This window comes from Micromys minutus (assembly GCF_963924665.1).
Source record: "Micromys minutus genome assembly, chromosome: 10".
Taxonomy (NCBI): domain Eukaryota; kingdom Metazoa; phylum Chordata; class Mammalia; order Rodentia; family Muridae; genus Micromys; species Micromys minutus.
Window position 1 is genome coordinate 55,863,883 of NC_137979.1, and position 22,999 is coordinate 55,886,881.

Below are 22,999 nucleotides of genomic sequence, written 5' to 3' on the forward strand. Positions count from 1 at the left end.
CCACCTGCATGTACATATGGGCACTAACTGGAATTAATGGGCTTTAAAAGTGGGAGAGGAAAAGCATCTTTTGAGGAACATGGTGGAAGTTGGAAGAGCAATGAAGACTGGATATGATTATACTTCATTGTAAACATGTATGGGATTCTCAAAAATAATTTCTAAAGTGACAGAATGCTGTGTTATTTTCGAAATTAGGACATAGTACTACCTGAAGACCCAGTTATTCCACTTCTGGGCATATACCCCAGAGACGCGCCAACATAAAATAAAGACACATGCACCACAATGTTCATAGCAACCCTATTTATAATAGCCAGAAGCTGGAAATAACCCTGTTGTCCTTCAGTAGATGAATGGATACAAAAACTGTGGTATATTTACACAATGGAGTACTACTCGGCTATCAGAAACAATGACTTTAAGAAATTGCTAAGAAAATGTCTGCATGTAGAGAATATCATCCTGAGTGAGGTAACCCAGTCACAAAAGAGCAGACATAATATGCAGTCACTGATAATTGGATACTAACCCCAGAAAGCTCTGAAACAACTCACAGGCTATATGAAGCTCAAGAAAAACAAAGGCCAAAAAAAAAAAAAAAAAAAAGCCTCAGTTCTTCTTAGAAAAAAAATAAATGTATAGCACCCTTTCAGAGTGTGGTACACCTGGACCTCAAATCATTAATAATCCAAGAGTTAAGAATATAGCCTTATGGCAATTTTTGGTATTCACAGATCATTATGCTTAATCTATACTCAACAAGAAATCGGTTTTGTTCTGTCCTACATGTACTTCATGCTTATGGTAACTAGTAGGATTTCAATGCATACTATCAAACCTCTAAAAGAATTAAGTACTGACAAAAATATTGATATAATGTTATGCCAAAATGCCTTTAAAAATCTATATATGTATCCCTCCTTTTTTAAATAAAGTGGTAAAAAGAAAAGAAAATGCTATACCATTTATATTCAATATGTTGTTGACCAGCGGTTTTTAACCATTGAATTGTGAACTGTTGGGGGCGAGGAGATATCAAACCTTTCACAAGGGTCACCTAAGACCATCAGAAATATCATATATTAATATTGTGATTCACAGCAGTAGCAAAATTACTGTTACGAAGTAGACACAAAAATACTGTTATGGTTGAGGGGTCACCGCAACATGAGGAGCTGTATAAAAGGGTCACAGCATCAGGAAGGTTGAAAAGCACGGTCATGGTTCCTTTAATTGCAGGTAATAACGGTGTGTGAAATTACAATAATTCTACTACTTACTGAGTAAAATCTTGTCAAAATATAAGGCCAGTGCCAAATAGAGAAGAGTATCTAAAACCAACATGAAGAGGGTGGCCACGATTAGGTGCGAGTTGTTTGGAGAGTTCAAATCTACATTCGAATTTACATCGTAGTCCACATGTATGAGCTGGAAAAGAGATGAACAGAATTTTTAAGGGATTACAGAAGTTTTAAGCACCATCTTACAGTGAAAAATGAAAGTCTCTTAGGAGCTGAGCAGAGATAGAAGGATAATTTCCACAGCATAGAATGATTTCACATGCATGAACTTTTCTGAGGGGAGATGTAATTTCATGTGGAAATGTCTCAACTCTCCAACATTTGTGATACTATTAAAGACGCATGTTTCTCAAGCTTGAATCTGAAAAAATGTTCAGTTAGAAATATCAGCTGAGCCATGTCAACAGCAAATGCCATTCCACATTTAGAGCCATAAACTAACAAAAATCTCAGCCCATGCCACGAGAAACCAACATCAAGTTCAAGTTATTGTTTATGGGAGTCCAAGAGACTCCTGAAATAACACAGGTTATTGCTCTTGTCTCCCAGAGGTTGGAGGTTAAACTCTATTGCTAGGCACCATGCAAGGGACTCAGGATTTGACCTAGATCTGCCTTGAAAGCTACCTTCCTCCGGACTAGTTTTCATAGTAAGGGACAGTGGTGTGCAAGCCACCAAGTGAGGGAAGTAACTAAGAGTCTTGCTCAGCCATGTTGCCTACCCAACACAAAATAGCCAGCATGACGAAACAGCCCTAAAGGTGCAAGTGTGGCACCCATATCTTGGCAGTAACCAACAGCTCTGTAATCGGACTGAACCCTTACTCAGTAAGAGGGAAATCACGTATGGTACAGGAAATCTAGCCAGCTGCCCAGGGCTGGTGAAGTCATGGGTCTTAGAAGAACTGCTGCTACTTCCCCAAAGCGACATACTTCCTAGCTGCATTCTCAAGACTCATCCTTATCCCCACAGTTAAGCTCAGCTCTCGCTTCTCATCAAAGATGCTTTTCTTTGCCAAAATGGAGACCAGTATAAAAAACTACAATTGGTCAAAATGTAAAGAACGGCTGATGGCAGAGCTGCGGGCTGAAATGGATACACTTACAATAAATGGATACACTTAGGACAACACCGGTGTACCTAGAGTTCAGGAAACAGAAGTAAGATTTTAAGAACCAGAGGAATGGAAAACTACTGGGAGATAAAGCAACAAGGAAACTATGCTCATCTTAGCTCAATGATGTGCCTAAATAAAACCTGAAAAGGGCACTGGTAGACACACTGATGTGTTAAAGAAAAAAATATCACAGGGCCCCACCCCTGTCAAAAAACTACAGGCAACTAAGGATGACGAGAAACAAATAGTCTTCCCAAAGAATGAGCCCTGTACTTGATTATCCAATATTGAGTGGTCAACCCTGAAATCACATAGACAAGTAACACTAAAATGATTGAGTAGTACCTGTCCGTCTGTCTGTCTGTCTGTCTGTCTGTCTGTCTCTCCCCCTCCCTCCCTCTCTCCCTTCCTCTCTTCTTCCTTCCACCTCTCTCTCTCCCTCTTCCTCTCCCTCTGTCTCTCTCTCTGTCTCTCGGTCTCTCTCTCTCTCTCTCTCTCTCTCTCTCTCTCTCTCTCTCTCTCTCTATGTGACAAAATAATTACAGAAAAAGAGGACATGAATTTGAAAAGGAAAAGGAATGAACCATGAAAAGGGTGGAGGAGGAGAAAAGTAAATGAATAGTATGACATGGTTATATTATAATTTAAAAAAATTTTTAGCTGGGTGATGGTGGCACACGCCTTTAATCCCAGCACTCAGGAGGCAAAGACAGGTAGATCTCTGTGAGTTCAAGGCCAGCCTGGTCTACAGAGCTAGATCCAGGACCATCAGGGCTCTACAAAGAAACCCTGTCTTGAAAAAACAAACAAATAAATAAATATAAAACAAAATTTAAATAAATTTAATGTAAAAGGAAATAAATATGGTAAGAGAAAATAAAACTAAATATGACTCTTACCCTTTAAACTTCTCTATCCCTTAAACTTATTTTTACAAACATGGGAAACTTCAGTGTTTAGTGTATATTGTATAAATCATCGAAGGAATCTGTCTTGAATGTTGTGTACAAAAATAAAATTTGAGGGACAGTAAAGACAGCTCAGCTGGTAAAAATGCCTGAGTTTGATCCCCATAACCCACTCACATGGAGGACAGAGAAAACTGGCATCTGTCATGTTGTCCTCTGACCTTTATGCAAAGCAAACATCATCATGACATGACTGTACAGGTCCACACACATGTAGACAGACAGACAGACAAGTTTTAATAAAATGAAGCAATACGATTACCTCCCTTCTTACCTGGGCCATTCCAGTAGTAAAGGCAAAGGGGCTGAGAAAACACAATGTCCATTCCATAAAGGCAGGAAGATGTTTGTACAATGCGGTGAAGCCCAGACTTCCCCAGAAGACAGTAAGGAGGAAGACAGCCAAGCCAGTAAGAAATGGTTTCTTTAACAACACACTCATGAGGAAAGATAAAGTTATCTGAAAGGAGAGAAAACATTAACTGGTATGGTGGTCTGACCATCACTAGTACAGTAAAAGGGATTTCACATTTGGATAAGTGTCATCCAAAGACTCAAGTGTTGAAGTCTCCAACCCAAGGCTCTACTGGGAGGTAGTATAATCTTCCACAAAGTTCCACTATGTGGAAGTTTTTCTGTCATTGGATGCTTATCCTTGAAGAAGATTATGAAATCCCAACCCATTCCTCCTTTTGACATTGTGGTCATGGTGTGAGCGGCTGTAATCTACCATGAGCTGCTGACATGATGTGCTTCCCAGACACAGGCCAAAGCAACAGGCTCAACCAACCCTGGACTCCAAAATTATGGGGGAAGAGGGAGCAAAAACCCTTTGCTTCTTGTTAGTTGATTGACTCCTTTGTCTTAGGTACTGATAGCTAATCAACACAGTATTTGGAAAGCACATTTCATCAATTTTTAATTACAGACTATAAGGATTATATCTGTGAAATTCTGCACAGAAAAGAAAGACAAAAATACAATCTGTCATGTAATGATTGAAGGAAAGAGAGAGGAGAAAGGGAGGGAGAGAGGGAGGAAAGGGGGAGAATTTACCAACTTACCAAAGACAGGCCATAAAAGAGAAACAGAAGGAACACCACCATGAAACCAGTCAAGACGACAACTTGGGCAGATTTCACAATAAGAGACATCAACGTTGCCACAACAAGGATAAAGCCAGCATACATCAGCCCCCAGGAAAGCCTGGCCGAGAAACACAGGATTAGTGCAGAAGTTATTCCTGGGTCACTCATTTGTTATCTTACTAAGCAAATGATTTTAAACGTGTGTGATTTAACCAAGAGTTTCTCTTAAAAGAGTAATTCCTAACTAATCAGAAAACATCCTCATCTTAAAGCTTAAAGAGCAAGGCAGGTAATAAACAAGTAAATGTGCACAATAAATAGCTTCCCAATTAATGTGTCTTGTCAATTTAATAGCCTGAGTCAGCTTCAGCTGTGGCATTGAGTAGATCAGGTTGGTCTCTGGGCATGTCTGTGAGGGGTGGTCTTATTGAATGATGCAGAAGGTCCTAGCCCACACTGGGCAGCAACATTCCTTAGGCAAGTGGTCCTGGCTAAGCACAAGCCAGAAAGGAAGCCAGAAAGCAGCAGTCTTCTGTGGCTCCTGCCTCTGGGTTCCTAGTTTGAGTTATGGCTGTCATAACTTCCCTCAATAATGCACTATGACCAGGGAAGTCTAAGCCAAATAAATCCTTTCCTCCCTCAGGTAGATCTGTGCTTATCAAAGCAACAGAATGAAACTAAAACAATAGCAAAATGCAAATTGAGAAGACCATGAACTGGACAGTAAGATGTGTGTAACGAAGAGAGTTTCTTAAGAAGATTTCTACGTTGCTTTTTTCAGTCCCGTACAACTTCTCTTATACTGTGCATGTTTCAAGGTTTGCAAGCCAAACCGCCTCTGTTGCATTAGGGCTGCTTGTGCCATGAGTCATCACAGACACTCTAGACAGGACTCAGGGCCACGTTCCAATGAGAATGTAATCGTGGAGGACGACATTTGAGTTTTGCATAGATCTTTATGTCTCCTTCGCTGTTGTTGCTGTATTTATTATCTTCCCAGCACAGAAAATGCTACACCTACTTCAAAAACTGCAGAAAAATAGTTTGGCAGGAAGACAGCGAGGACAGCCATGGAAGATAGGAATGTGTAGGTGGATAGACGAGGAGCAATTACTACTAGGGTCAAAGACAGGAAGGAAGCTTTGCACAGGGTGCAGTCATGTCACAGGCTTGGGTTTAGATTTCCTCTGTGACATTATGACTAAATACGTTAGGAAGCAGTTATTTGATTTCCTTAAATTTCATTTTCCTCTCTGGGAAAAAGATTAAAGAATTCAATTAGCGATATATCCACAATGGGCAGATAGTTTCCTTTATTTACAGTAAAAACACCAGCGAGGTCAGGAAGTCTTCTTTCTCTGCCCAATTTTAATAATTTCCTTTCCACGGTACACAGAGATTACCCGAAACTGTTCTTCCGTCTGCTTTCTATCAATGTCTTCATTTCATTCAAATAAAATATCAGACCCTTTCCTCCAGGGAGGGAAACAAAAACACCAATATTTTTGAATCGCTCCTCACAAGATTTTTTTAATAAATAGACTACTATCCACTCCCTTTTCATAGTTTTTCAACCTCTTTTAAGATATAGTGAGCAAATACGCTTCAGTACTGAGGATATCATTTTAATACACAGAGGAAATACAAAAGGAAAAAATAACCTTGCATTGTATCAAACTTTCCATGTTCTTTCTTTTGCAAAAGATATATTTTATTTTAAATTATGTGTGTGTGTCTGTGGAAGAGTGTTGGGGAGAGTGTGTGCGTATGTGTGTATGTGTGTGTGCCTCTGAAGACCAGAAGCATCAGCTCCCATGGACCTGGAGTTACAGGCAATTGTAAGCTGTCAGACTTAGAGGCTGGGACCTCAAGGGCATGTGCTCTCAAGAGCTGATCCACCTCCCCACCCCCATCTAGTTTCTCTTCATACTTAGTATACTGAACATTATGTTAGGAAAAATAACAAGTTTGGCAGATGTCATCCAATAAAACGTGTGGTCTTCCTACTCAACAGAGTTCATCTTTGGACACTCCCGTGTTCCTGGAACTATGCATCCTCTGGATACCATCTTCAGCACTGAAAATAACACTTGGTTCATGAAAGGCAAGCATGACTGGTCTTCATATATTCCTTCCTGACTCTACTGGGTTCTCCATCTCTGCCTGTCTCTACTATATCACGTGGCTAACCCCATCTTAAAGCCTGACCACTACCAAGTCCTCAGCTTCCTAACTTGCATCCCATGTCCTTCTCGAATGCACGGTTTCCTGCGCTTCCGCCAACTGGTGTCTCTGAGCATTTACGTTTTCTCAGCGTCACTGTCAGGCCCGCTAAGTCAAATTTTTTTCTCTTTCATCCTGCTGCCCACAAGAAGTAGAACTTTTTTGATCTGTGCTTCACAGAAAAGGAAACAGAAATCTGTGGAGTTTAAATAACACCTCCAAGGTAGTAGTAGCTACTAAGTCTGAAATGAAGACAGACCGTAACTTTCCCACTGGGGTGTTCTAACCATTTTGCTTTCTTGTCTCTACTGAGGAAAGCTCAATGCTCAGGGCAAAACAGTTTTCTCTCTTCCATGACTCATGTAAAGTGAGACCGAGTTATCATCACTTTTAATGTAGTGTCTAAAATACGGATTTTATTTTACGCTAAGGAAAAAAAAAAAAACCACCCTTAACTTCTCAAATAATTTCGGGTCATAGAGACACAACAACTGGTAACTCAGAGTCATCTACCATGTGGTTAGTGCACCAAAGACGAGAAGCACCTTAGACTTTCTTTAAGTCAAAGGAATAGAGAAAACCATGCACTCCAAACATCCATACGGCAGGAATCACCAAAACAACCAGTCTGAGCATGACGTAAGCATGACATAAACGAGCAAGTCCCTGTAGGTAAGTTATTCCGTTTGCAAACGCCTATCGGCGAATCACAGACGAGCGGTTTACCAGAAAGCAGACTCTCGAAGTCCCATCATCGTCATTAACGTTGTGATGTGTTGTCTTTCTCGGGTCACGTTGACTGATAAGTAGTATATAAATGAAGAAAAGGAAATGACGCAGAGGAAGATAAAAAAGTCTGTAGCAACCCCTCCTTGGGCAATGAAAGGCAGCATCTTCATGTTTGAACCGGTAACTGACATCAGCGCTTCCATCACTGAGTGGTTTGTCGTCATCTAAGGAGGGACACCAACGAACAGATTACCGTCTAATGGCAAACGTTTCTTCAAACTGTGAGAAGGCACTAGCTCGTAGTTCTTGAAATGTCCCAAGTTCTACCTTAAGTACTTCAGTAGAAAAAAAACAAAACAAAACAAAACCGAAACCATGTACTTGTTTTTAAAACTAACCAGAGTAACACTTCAGACTTGATCTTCTTTGGAGTTTCTGATCAGAGCGGCTCCTGTTTTATTTCTTGGGCAGCACACAATTTACTACCTCACCTAGACCCTGAGCCTGTAGGATGGCTGTATGCCATACTTCCCCCTCTGTATTACCAGGATCTCTGCTTAAGTTGACTGTGCTGTGGATAGTTTTTAAGTCACCAGTACTCTAATGCCACAGTCCGGATACGGAAGCTGTTCGGTATACTATGCTTAGTGGCTAAAAATATAATAATAATAATAATAATAATAATAATAATAATAATAATAATAATAATAACAACAACAACAACAACAACAAAATGGGAACATCCGTATCTCCACCTATCACAATTCAGAAGACAGTGCACTTAGTTTCTTTTCATGGAATACTCGCCTCTATGATACCAGCGTTAATGACAGCCTGAAAGGCTACAAAGCCCTTTTCCCAGAAGACTGAATTCTCACACCTCATTTTGTGGTTGAACAGGTCACAAGGAGCTTCAAGAAAAGAAGATACAGCCATGGTTAGCTGACCAGAGACGGTCTTCACTGTGGGATAAATAAAAATCTGTAACTCCCCAAAATGTGTCTGAAATTTATAATGATACGGTATAGGGTAAGGCGGGTTGGTTCCGGTTGTTGCACATGCCCAAGGAGGACATACCATATCACTTTATCAATATCTTTTTTAAGATCAGATCCTGTTTGCTTGTTGCTGGCTCGTTGCTGTTGCCTTCCAAGTATACAGCAGAGCTGACTGAATGCCTTTATTTAATTTCACTATAGACAAGAAATATTTACTACTAAAATTATATTTTTTGAAAAACAAAGATTTTGCTTAATAAAGATTGAACTATTATTGATTTAAAATTAACACTGGGTGTTTATAAAGGCAAAATTACCTGAATGGTCTTTGTGTTCTTTCGTTTTAGGGATCCTATGGCCCCAAGAAAATTTCAAATGGTATGAGAAAGCATCCTTAAAGATGACTCTCACTACATCTGTTGAGTCATTTAAATCTAGTTCACTCATGGTCTTTTCATCAGGACACGCTATGATTGTTCTTCCTGCGACGGGGGAAAAAGGGAAGAGTCCAGTGAGCTTCCAGGACGGCCCAATGGCAGCGTGCCAGATTCAAGCATAGTCAGGACATTTCAGTTCAAGTTACCGCTTCCCTGAGACACCCACACCAAGAACGAAGTGGGAGATTTCTAATGTTGAAATGAAATTGGTAATGTTCTGTGGCAGATGCCATTTCGTTTAGGATGCATTCATCTTGTGTGTGAACATTGTGTATGTGAGTGTGCACCACATGGCAGCCTGAGGCCAGAGGAACTCAGAAGAGGGCTTCAGAGCCGCTCGGACTGGAGTTACGAATGGCTGTGAGCCAGTACGTCTGGGGATCAAACCTGGGACCTCTGTAAGAGCAACAGGCGCTATTTACCACTGAACCAGCTCTCCGTCCAGGGCCAACACTTGTTGGAAATGCCCCATGCTTCTCCAAAGAAATTAGCCAATAATCCAAGCCACGGTGAATTTTATCATAGCAATACTAGTTGATCCACTCGGTGCACACACAGACACACTTGTCTGGTAAGAGGATACGCTATTTCCATTTGGCCACACTGTCATGTCCGTTGACAAGACAAGATGGTGTACAAGTGTTAGATCTAACTCCTTTTTTACCGAAGTGACCGTTTGTTCTAACTCATCTAATGTAAATGACTTCTTTTCATCACAGGTCAGGTGACCATGGAAGCCACACGATATTGCAGTATGGCTTCTTGGTTTTGCACCAGATTTCCTAAGTTCAAAATCTGCAACGGAGGCCTAATCTGATCCTTAAGAGTTATGATCCTTTGGGCCAGACTACAGGAGGTACTGTGTTGCTAGGTTAGAGGCTCTTAACTTCTGATGGGCTCTTTTAAGCTACCACCAAGTAGCTAGATCCAACCATTCAGTGGGAACTCCAAAGCAGTGGTGTCTGATTTCTTCTTTCTGTGTTTACTTACTAGTAGAAAACATTTATTTAAAAAAACAATAACTTCTATTGTCTGTTTGGTTGTGTGATAATGGCGTAGGTCACATAAGGGGTCACGGTGCTGTTTCCTCTTAATTCACAAATTTTCATTATAAGAACTCATTTTTATTGACAGTCAATTAAAAAGTGGTTAAATATTTCTTTCCTCCTCGTCCTGAAAACATGGACTTAAAATGTCTATTTTGGAGAATCTGGATCCTCACGTGAGCAGAAGCCCAGTTTGTGTCAAGTTGGTTGCCACACCAGGTCCTTTGACCCATCAGCACTGATGGTGTCCTAGCTATCTGGAAAGACAGAAACTCTCACCCCATAAAGTTCCTGGCCTAGACCTTTGCCTCTCCTTTCTTTCACCCTGAGACTCCTTGATTTCAAGGTCATGGGGAGAGAAGAGACTACTCCCTGGGTATCTATTTGATCTCTCCTATACATCTGACACCTAAGAATGGAACTCCAGGGCAATCCTGCTAGGACAACTACTAAAAGCTATTTGAGTTGCTGTCATTAGATCTAAGGGGAGTTTCCTCAGATTCTCTCAGATAGCCCCTGGTTTCTTCGCTATTATACCAACCCAGAAGAAAGATGCCATGTCAGTCTGTGGGCTACAAGAGTTTCTTGCTCCATCCATTGCATGGTGAAATACAGGGTACACTCTGTCATCTGCTTTTACGGTAAACACCACCTCTGGGTACTCCATTTTCTCCCTCAGTCTTAATGTATTTGGAAGGATTACCTAGTCACAGTGCCCCTGCCATTGAAGATCCCAGCATCTACCCCAAACCACACATTTTGCCCTGGACTCATCTTATTCTGATAGGCCGTATGAAGAATATTAACCCCCTTTTAATATACAATTGCTCAACTAGATTACTGGAGCAAGACATTCTCCTTCACCTCAGAAGGTAATATCCAATGGTCTTGTTAGTCAACTCTAGAAAGTTCAAAACTTAACACATTTTTTCCCACGAAGATTCTAAAAATGAATTTGTGTATGTTGAATAAGGAAATGATTTCCTGAACTCCCACAGAGCATACCTCTCATGAGTGGAGCTGAGGCCACTTTGTTCATGATCTCATAAGTAGTTTCAGACTCAGGAGCAAACACAATAATATAATTAGAATCGTTAAAGTTATCAACACGTCCCAGATCCACCACAGACATTTCAGGAGCCTTGTGAACTTGATGCAAATTGGAGGATAATTGATATACTAACAATATTAGAAGAAACGAGAAAAACCATTCCTATATAGTAATGAGAAAAAGGGAAAAGAAGAAAATCAGGTTTTTCTACCACAAGCAACTGAAACAAATTCATCCTGTTACGTAGCCTGAGACCCATTTGAGTTTTCCCATCTCAAAGCAATTGAGTCTACTTCTGTTCTCTAGAGACCCATTTTATCTATGGGCGTACGTTCTGCATCCTTATGTCGGTGTGTGCCTGGTGCCAACAGTGGACAAAAGAGGGTGTCAGAGCCACTGGATTTGTAGTTACCCTATGGCTGTAAAGCAACAATATGAGTGCTGGGAGTCAACACCAGGGCCTTTGCCAGAACACCCAATTCCCTTAGTGACTGAGCCATTAGAACTCAACCCCATACATGATGCCGTAAAAGTGTAATAGTTTTTATAAAGATAATACTAGTTTTCGGGGGGAGGGGGTTAGAGTACGTCATTGTAATCTAGCTTTATTATTATTATTTAGAAATGGCAACAATTTTTCATTTTGTGTTTACCATCACTCCATAGGTAATATGCAGTAAATATTTTCATAGTTTCCATTTTGTTTCACACTCTGGCCCTACAGTGCTGTATATATTTAGCCCAAAGTCCTTTTCTTTAAAAAAAAATCACCTTTTTCATAATATATTTATCCATGTTAATGTCCAAACATTAAGTTTGCTTTCTTTTGCGTTTGAGAATTCACACTGGTGTAAAACGTCAGTGACTGGATATTTCTCATGTTGTTGATGTCACATATAGTCCTGAAACTTGTTTGGGACATGTAAATACAGAGAAACAGAAGAGTCCCAACAGTAGGTCACTGTGAAAGGTTTGGGGTTTTCCCCCTTAGGTTACATTCTGAAATAATTATGGACTAAAGTTAGCCTCTTTGATGTTGCCCTAAACTTCAGCGTCTATGCATTCATGAGACCCTGATTAACCCAGATGTTAATTATTAACTCTTTAGTATAAAGTTACGGCTTCATTTTACAGGGCATTCCTCAATATGAGTTCTTTGAACAAAAATCTCTAGGAAGATCTATAACGTTACATATTTAAAGTTTTTATTTGAAAAAAAAAAAAAAAGAACTAGCAAAGCCCAGGACTTGAAAACTTCTAGCCTTCTCATCTGCAACATGTGAAAATGTTAGCGATGATGCTGGTACCACTGAGAAGACACCTCCTTCCCTTGTCTAACTACGAGAACATGAAGATGCGGAGCTGTACCAGGAGTGTCTCTCTTCTCATCCTGAATTTTCTGAGACAGTTCTTGCAGAGAAGAGCCCACATTTGCTGACCCAGTCTCAAGCGCCTCTTCCTCATTTTGACTTGTTTATTTTTTTTAAAGGACATCAAGGAAGTACATGTGAAAGTCTGAAATAGAAAACATTGTGCAATCAAACCAGAAAGAAACATCTTAGCAGCTGTTCCTAATTACGTGCCTTGAGAAAAAAGATGCCAAACATAGAAAACAGAGGGAAGAAAAGGAAGGCGGGGAGGGAGAGTTGGCAAATCTATTTAAAGGGGGGAGGAACAATTGAGAGTCCTTTCTTCAATGGACTGACTCTTCAGAAACTTTAACAATGTCACATGCTGCTATCCCCATGAAACTTGGCAGCTAAGCTGTCCGAGTTTTGTGTAGACTGCTGGCAGTCTCAAGTCACCCTGTCTGTCATGTTATTACTAATTATGGGTTGCTAATCAGCAGAACCCCACCAGTCAGTCATTTCTGCTCCTGGGTCTGTATCTGTACTCAGTGACCTGTACTAAGATGCTTACAGATGTGGATCATGCTGGCAGGAGGGTCAGAGAGCACACTTTTACAAACACCATCCAAATGGAACTCCGTAGGAATCAGAAGCAATGCATTGATACCCATTGCTCAACACAAGGAATCTTTAGCAATACGGTGTCAATTAAAACTTGTTTTATTTAAAGAAAAAAGTTGAAGGATATAACAGTATAATTTATATGCATCCACATCATGAGTGATACATATTTCTAAATACATCCTGGAACTGCAAAAGTCATTATTGAATACAATTTTTAAAGATTATCTTTGGCAGTGGGAAATAAGAACGGGGGTCGGGTATGAAAAGGGACTTATGAGTGGAATGAAATAAATAAACAACAACAAAGAAGAGAGGTGCTTTGTGTGTCATGACCACAAGGCAGTGATTAGGTCAGCCCTTTATTCACCTTTCATAACTGAAGTTTGAAAAAAAATCTTGGGAAAACCACTAAAAAACCCATAGGTCAATCATATCTAAATCCAAGGGAGAAAAATGGGAATTCTAGATAATTTTATATTGCTTGCAGCCACCAGCCATATAAACCTATAACTATTTCTATAAGCTATATAAATAAATTCCAAGTAATAATGTCATTAATAGGCTGTAACGGTTGGAAGCGCCAGTGTATAATAAACTATATTTCTAACTTAGAAACTAACACGGTGGCAATCCTTGGCATCTGAAAGCAAAGAGGTATGTTTTCCAAGTGGCGACTCTTCTTTCTTAGGTAATTTAGAATATATGCAGGCAAATGTTCATAAATGAGAACAGCTATATGATCGAATTGCCATGTGTTAAGCCATTTGTCCCTGGCTGCTGTGACTTAGTTAACCCCATTGCACACGCTCGTGCCAAATGCTGTTTGCTCTAAAAGGCTAAAATTTCCAGTTAGCTTAAATTGTCCCGAATAGCAAATTATTAGATTTTAAAATAATAAATTGGTTGCTAAAAGTCAGACATTTCCCCATCAGATAGCGTTCTCGGTGCTCCACTAGTCAGAGCATCTTGTTTTTAATATGATACAGGGTCAGTGGGGTGCTTCCTAAGCTTTTTCAAATGCTCTCAAAATTGGCTAAAACAACTCAAAACCTGCAAAATCTGGCGTACTAATGTTTACATCCCTCTGGCAATAAAAATTAACACACACACACACACACACACACACACACACACACACACACCACAGCAATCCAAATAACTCTGAAAACAGCAAGAGGCAAGCAAGCTACATTCCTTTCCACTTACCCACTAGCCTGTTCGGTAATATGTCCTGTTTATGCAAAATGTTTTAGTCGAGGGGTAAAACAGAAAGTTCTTAGTTTTTCCAACTGCTATTCAGCCATCCGGTATAAAATACTCAACGGTTTGAAAAATCAAAGCGACTTAATAGTAACTTCCTATACTCAGTGACTTCCACCAGAATGTTTGACACGATTTTGCTGACTCTGTTAGCCCATCACATGTAAATGCTAACAATTACAGTTTAGAGGTTAGCTTACCCTAATGAAAGCTGAAGCAGGAATCTTCAAAAAGCTCACCCACAGATCTTTGTCCTGGAGGAAAAGTCACATTTCTTCTTTTGGGTTACTGCTATATCTTGGTTTTGATTTTCCTGAATCGTAGACGGTTCTGTTTTACTCCGGTTTCTGAGGAGAATTCTTCTGAGGGTTCAGACTGGCTGCCAAAAGCTCTGCGCTCTGCTCACACCCCTGGACTGTTTTTTTTTTTTTTTTTTCCTTTCCCTGCCTCCTGCCAGCCAGTTCCTCAGCAGGGAATCTGTGGTTGCAGATGGTTGGCCAGACAATATTGTAACGTTAGGAACTATCAAACCAGGAAGAAGCTAGGCTTTACATCCCCCCCACCCGGATTAAACCCCCAATAGGACAGTCTTGAGAAGCCAATAGGATTCTCAAGAGTACTTTAAATAAAAATAGTATCAAGGCCAGCTCAGAGAAGATGGGGCAAAAAAGAATTTCCTAAATTGCAGAAATAAACATACAAGTTGGATAAGATGGTATCCCAAAGCTTTTCCTGGATTATTTCTTTTTTAAAGCTGAATTTATACGTGGCAAGGGAGCAGCGTGACTATATTCAGGGTAAGAGGGAGCGTCTGAATTTTCACCCGAATGCTGCTTGCACCATATAGTGAGAGAGACATTGTACTCTCAGCCTGGGGAGAATGCTCACTAAATACTTACCTGGCAAGCATAAGGAACTGAGTTTGATTCCAAAAACCCATGTGTTGGCATGGGGGATAAATTTACAATGCTGAAGGGGAAGGGACACAGGAGGATCCTGGGGTTTGCTGCTAGCCTGCCCTCGTTAGTGAGCTCTGTGGTCCACCCAACAGGAGACTTTGTCTCTGGAAAGGAGGATGGACAATGTTTCTAAGAATAATAGCCAAGGGTGTCTACTGGACTGTATCTGAATGCATACACACATGCAATGTTTCTGCTTCCAAATAAGAGGGGGGGAGGAGGGGATAGGGAGAGGGAGAGTGAGAGGGAGAGGGAGAGAGGGAGAGGGAGAGAGGAAGAGGGAGAGAGGGAGAGGGAGAGGGAGAGGGAGAGAGGGAGAGGGAGAGGGAGAGGGAGGGAGAGGGAGAGGGAGGGAGGGAGAGGGAGAGGGAGAGAGGGAGAGGGAGAGGGAGGGAGAGGGAGAGGGAGGGAGGGAGAGGGAGGGAGGGAGAGGGAGAGGGAGAGGGAGAGGGAGAGAGGGAGAGGGAGAGGGAGGGAGAGGGAGAGGGAGAGAGGGAGAGGGAGAGAGGGGGAGGGAGAGGGAGAAGAGGGAGGAAGAGATTGTTATATTAATGTTAACTTTGGCTCCCAGGAAGCAAGTTTCTCTATATCCAACCACGGGTTTTCTGATACATCACAAACATCTTGTGCCCATGAAAGACAAAGCATCGCACGGATATTAAATATTCCCTCAATATTCATGCAAGCCCATTTACCCGTCCGCTAATTATATTAGATCCAGATATTTGCTCTTCAAAGTCTACACGCAGATTGAACTCATAATCCATGAGAACAACAAGTTCTCTGATTGTTTCTGCATGTCGGTCGCCTTCTGCGCAATGTATATGAGCACATTTAATAGTACTGCTAGTGTTTTCTGCACAGACACTGGAATTTAGAACTACTCTTAGTTCTTAGTAGTGAATAGATTCCCTCTTTCCTTGGACCCAGGTGAACTAGGGACACAGGTTTTGTCTGATATCCTCCTTAGATACATATTGTTTCTTTAAAACTATGTGAGATGACTCAGCTGTTAAGAGCACCTTCTGCTCTAACAGGGGACTGGGTTTGGGTCCCAGCACTCCCATGACAGTTCCAGGGAGATCTGATGCCCTCTTCTGGTCTCCATGGGAATTGCATGCGTGTCAACTGGAGACATTCAGGCAAAGTGCCCACACATATAAAATGGAAATAAATAAACCTTTATATACATATATAATATGTGTGGTGGGTTGAATAGGTATGGCTCATACATTTGAAAGGTTGGCCTGTAGGGAGGAGGCACTAGAAGCAGGTGTGGACTTGTTGGAGTAGTGTGGCCTTGTTGCAGTGGGTGTGGCCTTGTCAGAATGGGTGTGACCTTGTTGGAGGAAGTGTGTCACCGTGGGGGGTGGGCTTTGAGGTCTCCTTCTACAGCTTTGTTATGTTCCTCTCAGGGATGGTTTGATGATGGCCTATTTACACATGTACTTAAGCTATTTGGTTCTGTATATATATATATATATATATATATATATATATATATATATATATATATATATATTCACCCTCATCTTGCTTTGTCTACTGCTCCAACCACAGAAACCCTCTTCTTCCCTAGAGTCAACCCCAGCTGTATCACCTTTGCCTCTAGAATGCCTCTAATCCTGTGAAAGCTACACCTCACTACCAGGTGCTATTTGGCAGAGAGTGGATATAATGTACAACTCATTTTTTTATAAACCAGGCATGCCCATCTTTACCACATCGTGCAAAGGTCCAAATAACAGGGGCTAAAGAGATGGCTCAGTGGTTAAGAGCACTGACTGTTCTTTCAGAGGCCCCAGGTTCAATTCCCAGCACCCACATGGCAGCTCACAACTGTCTGTAACTCTTGTTTCAGGGGATCCAACATCCTTATATAGGCCTACATGTAGTCAAAATGCAAATGTGCATAAAATAAAGATGAATAATTTTTTAAACACAGATAAAAGTAAATAGAGAATCTAAATTGTACTTCTCACATAGCCAGGGATGTGAAAGTTACTCAGTATATGAAATGGAGAAACAAAAGAAAACATTGTCTATTGTTTTCCAGTGGTATGGTTGTGAAAGATTTGTGTGGCAGCTAAAACCAAGTAGCTTTGGGTCAGAAGAAGGTTCTTTGTGTGGTGTCGTTATTGTTGTTGTTAAGTATGGGCTCTTACTAAATGACCTAACCTTAAAATCATACTAATTTTCCTGCTCCTCCTCCCAGGGCTGTAATTACAAGAGGCACCATGCCTAGCCTGGCTTTGGCTTTCTTAATGATGAAACCAGAAGGAGCAATAAAGAGGTAGATGCAAAGATATGGGAAAATCGAGTCACAGACAGAGTGTTGGGTTTTAAATGGAGTAGGTGGGGCTGGAGAGATGGCTCAGCGGTTAAGAGCACTGGCTGCTCTTCCAGAGGTCCTGAGTTCAAATCCCAGCAAACACATGGTGGCTCATAACCATCTGTAATGGGATCTGATGCCGTCTTCTGGTGTCTGAAGACGGGGGCAGTGTGCTCATATACATTAAATAAATATTTTTAATGGGGCATGGATAATCATTATAGAGGAAACACGAATATGGGAGAGATCGGGTAATGAGGTGCTGGGTTTAAATGGGATGTGAATAAGCATCAGAGAAGAAACAAGATAATAGTTCTGCCTTGCAAAGGGGAGACAGAAGGGAGTGCTCCCTCTCATGAGTCCCCCACGTTTGATGATGTGACTATGTGGTCTCTTCCACAATAGGGTCTTACAATCAGATTGTGGGATGTAGTCTGGAGTACTGGCATTGACCTATAATGTTTGATTTGACTGGGCATCTATGGGATTATTTTGCCAATGGTTTAGAAAGATATACCCATTTCTGGTTCTAGGCATCTTATTTGGTAGCATATGATGTCTAGTCAGCATTATTTTCCCCATCGTATGGTAACTGTTTCCTCCCCCAGCCCCTGTGTGTAGGTGCACATGTGTGTGTGTGTGTATGTGTGTGTGTGTATGTGTGTGTGTGTATGTGTGTGTGTATGTGTGTGTGTATGTGTGTGTGTATGTGTGTGTGTATGTGTGTGTGTATGTGTGTGTGTGTGTGTGTGTGTGTATGTGTGTGTGATTTCTGTTTGGGTTTAATGTTCAAGAGAAAGAATATGAAATTGGGTGAGTAGTAGGGGATGGGAAATAGTATGAACAGATACATTAATGATAACTTTTATTTAAAAATTAAAACTTAGAGGATGTTTAAATATGAAGTAACCATTTCAACTGAGAAACTTCTGTGTATGAAATAGAAAGACATCAAGAATAGCAATAGGTACGGTGAGCAATCGGAAAAAAGTGTTAACTCTAGAAAGAAGAGATTTCTAGAGATAAAATTTCTAGGAATAATTTCTGGGAATGAGAGAGATTTAAAATTTACATATGATAAGAGCTCTCAAGTCTGGTAAAACATGCTGCTAATGTAGATGGTGCTGCTTAACATAAAGGTGAAATTTGTCTCTGAGGTCATGCCTCAAAACAATATATACTAATGAGTCTGAGTGGAGGGTGAGCTCTATGGGCCTTCCCCTTCCTGGAAGCTATGGCTGCTAGAGGAGGAGTATATCTTAGATTGAGTTTCTCTATATACAACAAACACCATGACCAAATCAACTCGGGAGGAAAGGTTTTATTTCATCTTACAGTCTTCAAAACACACTCTGTCAGTGAGGGAAGACAGGGCAGGAGCTCTAGGCAGGAACCTGGAGGCAGGAACTGAAGCAGAGGGCATGGAGGAGTGCTGCTTGCTGGCTTGCTCACCACAGCTTGCACAGTCTGCTTTCTTGTACCATCCAAGATCCCTTTCTCAGAGGTAAGACCCTCCCCCACAGTGGGCCTGTAATTATCATTAACTTGTAGTTTGTATCAAATTAACAAAAACAAACAAAACAATCTAGGCAGAAGGTAAGAGTTCTTTTTCAGTATAGCCACTGATAAATGATCCATGCTGCCCATTCATACAATATAACTCTTTAAACTCAGATACACACACACACACACACACACACACACACACACACAGAGAGAGAGAGAGAGAGAGAGAGAGAGAAACAGTAGAAGGAGAACTAGGCAGGAAGCAGAAAGACTCCAGTGGGATCGTAAGTCGACAAGAGAAGGTAATAAGAATTAGCATGATCAACATATATTATACACATGCATAATCAGCATACATTACACATGAGCATGATCAACATGCATTATACATGCACATGGTCAACATACATTATACACATGAATGATCAACATACATTATACATGTGCATGATTGACATACATTATGTATGCACATGATTGGCACATATTATACAAGTGCATGATCAACATACATAATATGTGTAGATGATTAACATACATTATACATGTGGATGAGATCATAAAGTTAATCAATAAAAAGTTCACCTAACAACTGAAATTAGTGAGCTGATAGAAATATTGGCTACCAAAACTAATAACAAAAGGCAAGTACACATGCTGATTGATAAGCCAGCTGAACTACAATTCTTCTTGTAAGGGTAGAGTGAACAATATATTTTCAGGACAAAAAAAGCCTTGAGATTTTTGTCTTTAGTGGTGCTCTTGGAAGGAACTACTACCAATTTCCCTTGAAAGGAAGTAACTTCGTGCGCAAAATGTATGAGTCCTTCTGTTAAATATATATATATATATATATATATATATATATATATATATATATATATATGCACAGAATCAAGATAATACTGACTAATTTGTGGGAAGGTAGGAAGTATGATGAAGAACTAAAATATAAAAAAAAGAAATGCTATTTGGAGGAAAGATCATGCCTAATCTTCTATAAATCTTACAGTGGATGATGAGGCCAAAAGTGCTGACAAATTTTGGAATCACGGTGCCCAGTGTGTTAGACAACAGTCCCAGATGAGAATTTAAATATAAGTCTTAGTTAACTTAAAACCCATACTACTTAAAATTTAACCCCTTCAGCTCCAGAAAGTAAGCAGTTTGCAAGTCAGCATTTCTTTATGTACAAGAAAACTGACGGTTCGTCATGCTTCTTGGAGCCATCAAGGAAAGTCATAGCTCTGAAGTCTGTAGAGACTCTTAAAACGAACTTTATCTCCTCAACAGTAACTAGCAATTGCTTACCGTAGTTTTGCAAATAGAACCTTTGGCTATAATGATGGTACAGGGTGACTATCTCTTCTGAGAAATGCTGAAGTGTTTCAGATTTTGAAATAGTGGTCCATGCAGAATTGGAAATCTTGGCTATAGGACCTGATTCCTGGCATGCAATTTATTTATGTTTCCAGTGCACCTTATACACAAAGCCCAAAGGTAATTAATTTAGTACAATAGTTTTAATGAGTCTTGATTTGACCTTGACCTGACCTATGTCAGGTAAGAAATTTTCAACTTGTAGTATCCCTTGAAATGTTTGCTTCTCAACCTGATCAACCTTCCAGATAGTGGTCCCCAACTGTGAAACACAGCGCTAAACTATTTCATGACATATACATGGGTAGGAAAAACAATGAAGCACAAAAGTAAATGAGCAAAGGACATAAACAACACAGATACAATGCAAACATGCAATGCTGCAACACTGTTTTAAGTTCAGGTGCAAAAAAGTTCAATGTTATGACAGTAAATATCAATATATAGTTAGGAAATACATATGCCATGTATGGTAACATCTCTACAAAGACGGATTAAAGAAAGTAAACAATTGAATGTTTATATGAAGGAATTATAGGGGCTCTTTTTTGTTAAGTCGTATTTAATTTCTATATTTTTTCCATTATACAAATATTCTTTTCAAAACCTTTTTGTTTTATTTATACATGAGAGAGTGCATGTCTATGTGCCTATGTGTGCAGGAGCCCATGCGTGACAGGAAAGGACTCTGAGGACATCCCTCATATGTTTCTGCAAGTGAAATTTCTGATAATTGTCACAAATTAATTTCTTTCTAAAACAGTGTTTGTAGTTTTGTCTCTGCAGCCACCAGTGGCCTGGTTCTGGGTGACGTATATTACCAGTCATTTGTATTTCCTGATAGCCTTTAAGTTTTGCGACTTGAATAATTGTAGGTTTTATTTTGATGTGGGTTGGGCAGATAAAATATGTGTAATGTTAACACAAAAACATCTTTGGAAGCATTAATTCTGTTCACTGCTGAATAAAACAGGTTTGTGGGGAGACAATGATTGTGTCTGAGACTCTACAGTTCATCTGAGGGAGGAAGGAGTTTCCATCTCATGTTTGTATCAGCTTCTTCATGAACATCTTCTAGCTCCTGTTCCTTTGAAAGCTCTAAAAATACCTAAGTAGGAGATAAAGCAGGAAAAGGATTACTAAGCTGTTGATCCCCCCCCCAAAGAATGTGTAAAATGCATGCTCTTTACATAAAATGCATGCTCTTTACATAAAATGCAGAACCACGCAAGTTGACTTACTCTGTCCAGTGTGCACTGAGAGAGGCTGTAGTCTTCCAGGTTAAAGCCACACTTCACTGAAAAATCAACCAATCAATCAAGAAAAGGCAATGAAAGTTTTCAAAGTCCTACACATCAAAATAAAATTATTAAAGTAAATAAAAGATAAATTGGATGAGGGGATGCCGGGCAGAGCAATATCACAAAGTCTGTGTGGAGTTCACACAGGAGGTGTGTGGTGTCTCTACAGAGGAAATGCTGGATTTGAAGGCTTATAATAAATTTTCTCAAAGGTTTGAGCAACAAAAAGTTAATATAAATGCATGCCAAATTCATCTGAGTATTGGATCTTCTCACACTGTGTTTTCCTGATCTCTGCTGTTCCATGTGTACGTCCTTAGGAGGCATGTATGTTCCTTGATTAAGATGCTCTTTCATATGAGGGAGATTCCATTCCATACTCTTTGAGTGGAACCCCATTAATGCTGCCTTTAGTGGTCATCTACCTGATTAGGTCTCCACTGGGCGCCTCAGGAATCTAACAACAATGGCTGTTAGATTCAGGTACTCACTTGTTTGAGGTTTACCACTTAGGCAGCGGGACTGTTCCATGTGAAAGGAACTCTGGGAAGCCAGCAACAGGACAGAAAGAGGAAGAGGCGAAAGCCTTGGCCTTTGTCAGAGCATTTTAGCAGGAAAGATGTGGGCATTATATTCATAAGCATTTAAATGTATAAAAGAAGAGGTGGTAAGAGAAACAGTAAACCCAGAGATACACACCCACATACACACACGCACATGCATGTACACACACACACACACACACAGAGAGAGAGAGAGAGAGAGAGAGAAAGAGAGAAAGAGAGAGAGAGAGAGAGAGAAAGAGAGAGAGAGAGAGAGAGAGAGAGAGAGAGAGAGAGAGAGAGAGAGAGAGAGAGAGAGAGAAAGGAGGAATTTTTTTTTTTTTTTTTTGGCACGGGACCATCAGAGATGCTATCAGATAATGTGATGGTTGAGCAGAATCCTACAAATGTGAAGAAGCAGCTAAATGTTTAGGAAACAGAATTCCAGAAAGAAGGATCAACAGGGGCAGAAACTGTGTGACTGGCAACAACTAGAGCGAGCCAGGAAGCGAGCTATTTAGACAGACACAAACAGAGATACGTTATCTCAAGCACAAGGAGGCGGGCACTGTTCCGGGGACTGTCCCTCACTGTAGAGATGAGCTACACAGGACGGTCTCCCAGCCTGTGGGCTTTGGCCCTGTGATGGGAACGCAGAGACAAGCTTCAGGATTAGAGTTCTTCAGCCACTAACACAGTGACTGTCTGCTGCAGGGAACAATCTAGCTGAAAGTCAGACAGACAGATAGGACTGTTGGAATTTCAAGTAGCAAGAGTTCTGGGCA

At 40.5% G+C, this 22,999-nt stretch overlaps 2 protein-coding genes across 3 annotated transcripts in view; both read right to left on the reverse strand.

The window, feature by feature from the left end:
• Positions 1-14,533, reverse strand: part of ABCA9 (ATP binding cassette subfamily A member 9) — a 62,057-nt gene extending 47,524 nt beyond the window's left edge. The window contains exons 1-9 of one of the 2 annotated variants that reach the window (XM_080923428.1): positions 14,395-14,533; positions 12,330-12,476; positions 10,916-11,123; positions 8,745-8,909; positions 8,237-8,340; positions 7,427-7,653; positions 4,454-4,595; positions 3,664-3,849; positions 1,284-1,431 (exon numbers count right to left, since the gene is read on the reverse strand). In XM_080923428.1, coding sequence (XP_080779554.1) covers positions 1,284-1,431; positions 3,664-3,849; positions 4,454-4,595; positions 7,427-7,653; positions 8,237-8,340; positions 8,745-8,909; positions 10,916-11,123; positions 12,330-12,455 — 1,306 coding nt within the window. In that variant the 5' untranslated portion in view covers positions 12,456-12,476; positions 14,395-14,533. Of the gene's footprint in view, positions 1-1,283; positions 1,432-3,663; positions 3,850-4,453; positions 4,596-7,426; positions 7,654-8,236; positions 8,341-8,744; positions 8,910-10,915; positions 11,124-12,329; positions 12,477-14,394 lie in introns of those variants that run through there. The other variant, XM_080923427.1, reaches the window with a different exon arrangement.
• Positions 14,534-21,377: 6,844 nt separating this feature from the next.
• Positions 21,378-22,999, reverse strand: part of ABCA6 (ATP binding cassette subfamily A member 6) — a gene marked incomplete at both ends in the record, with an annotated part of 65,927 nt that continues 64,305 nt past the window's right edge. Inside the window, 2 exons of the mRNA XM_080923424.1 lie at positions 21,378-21,479; positions 21,613-21,668. Coding sequence (XP_080779550.1) covers positions 21,378-21,479; positions 21,613-21,668 — 158 coding nt within the window. The remainder of the gene's footprint in view (positions 21,480-21,612; positions 21,669-22,999) is intronic.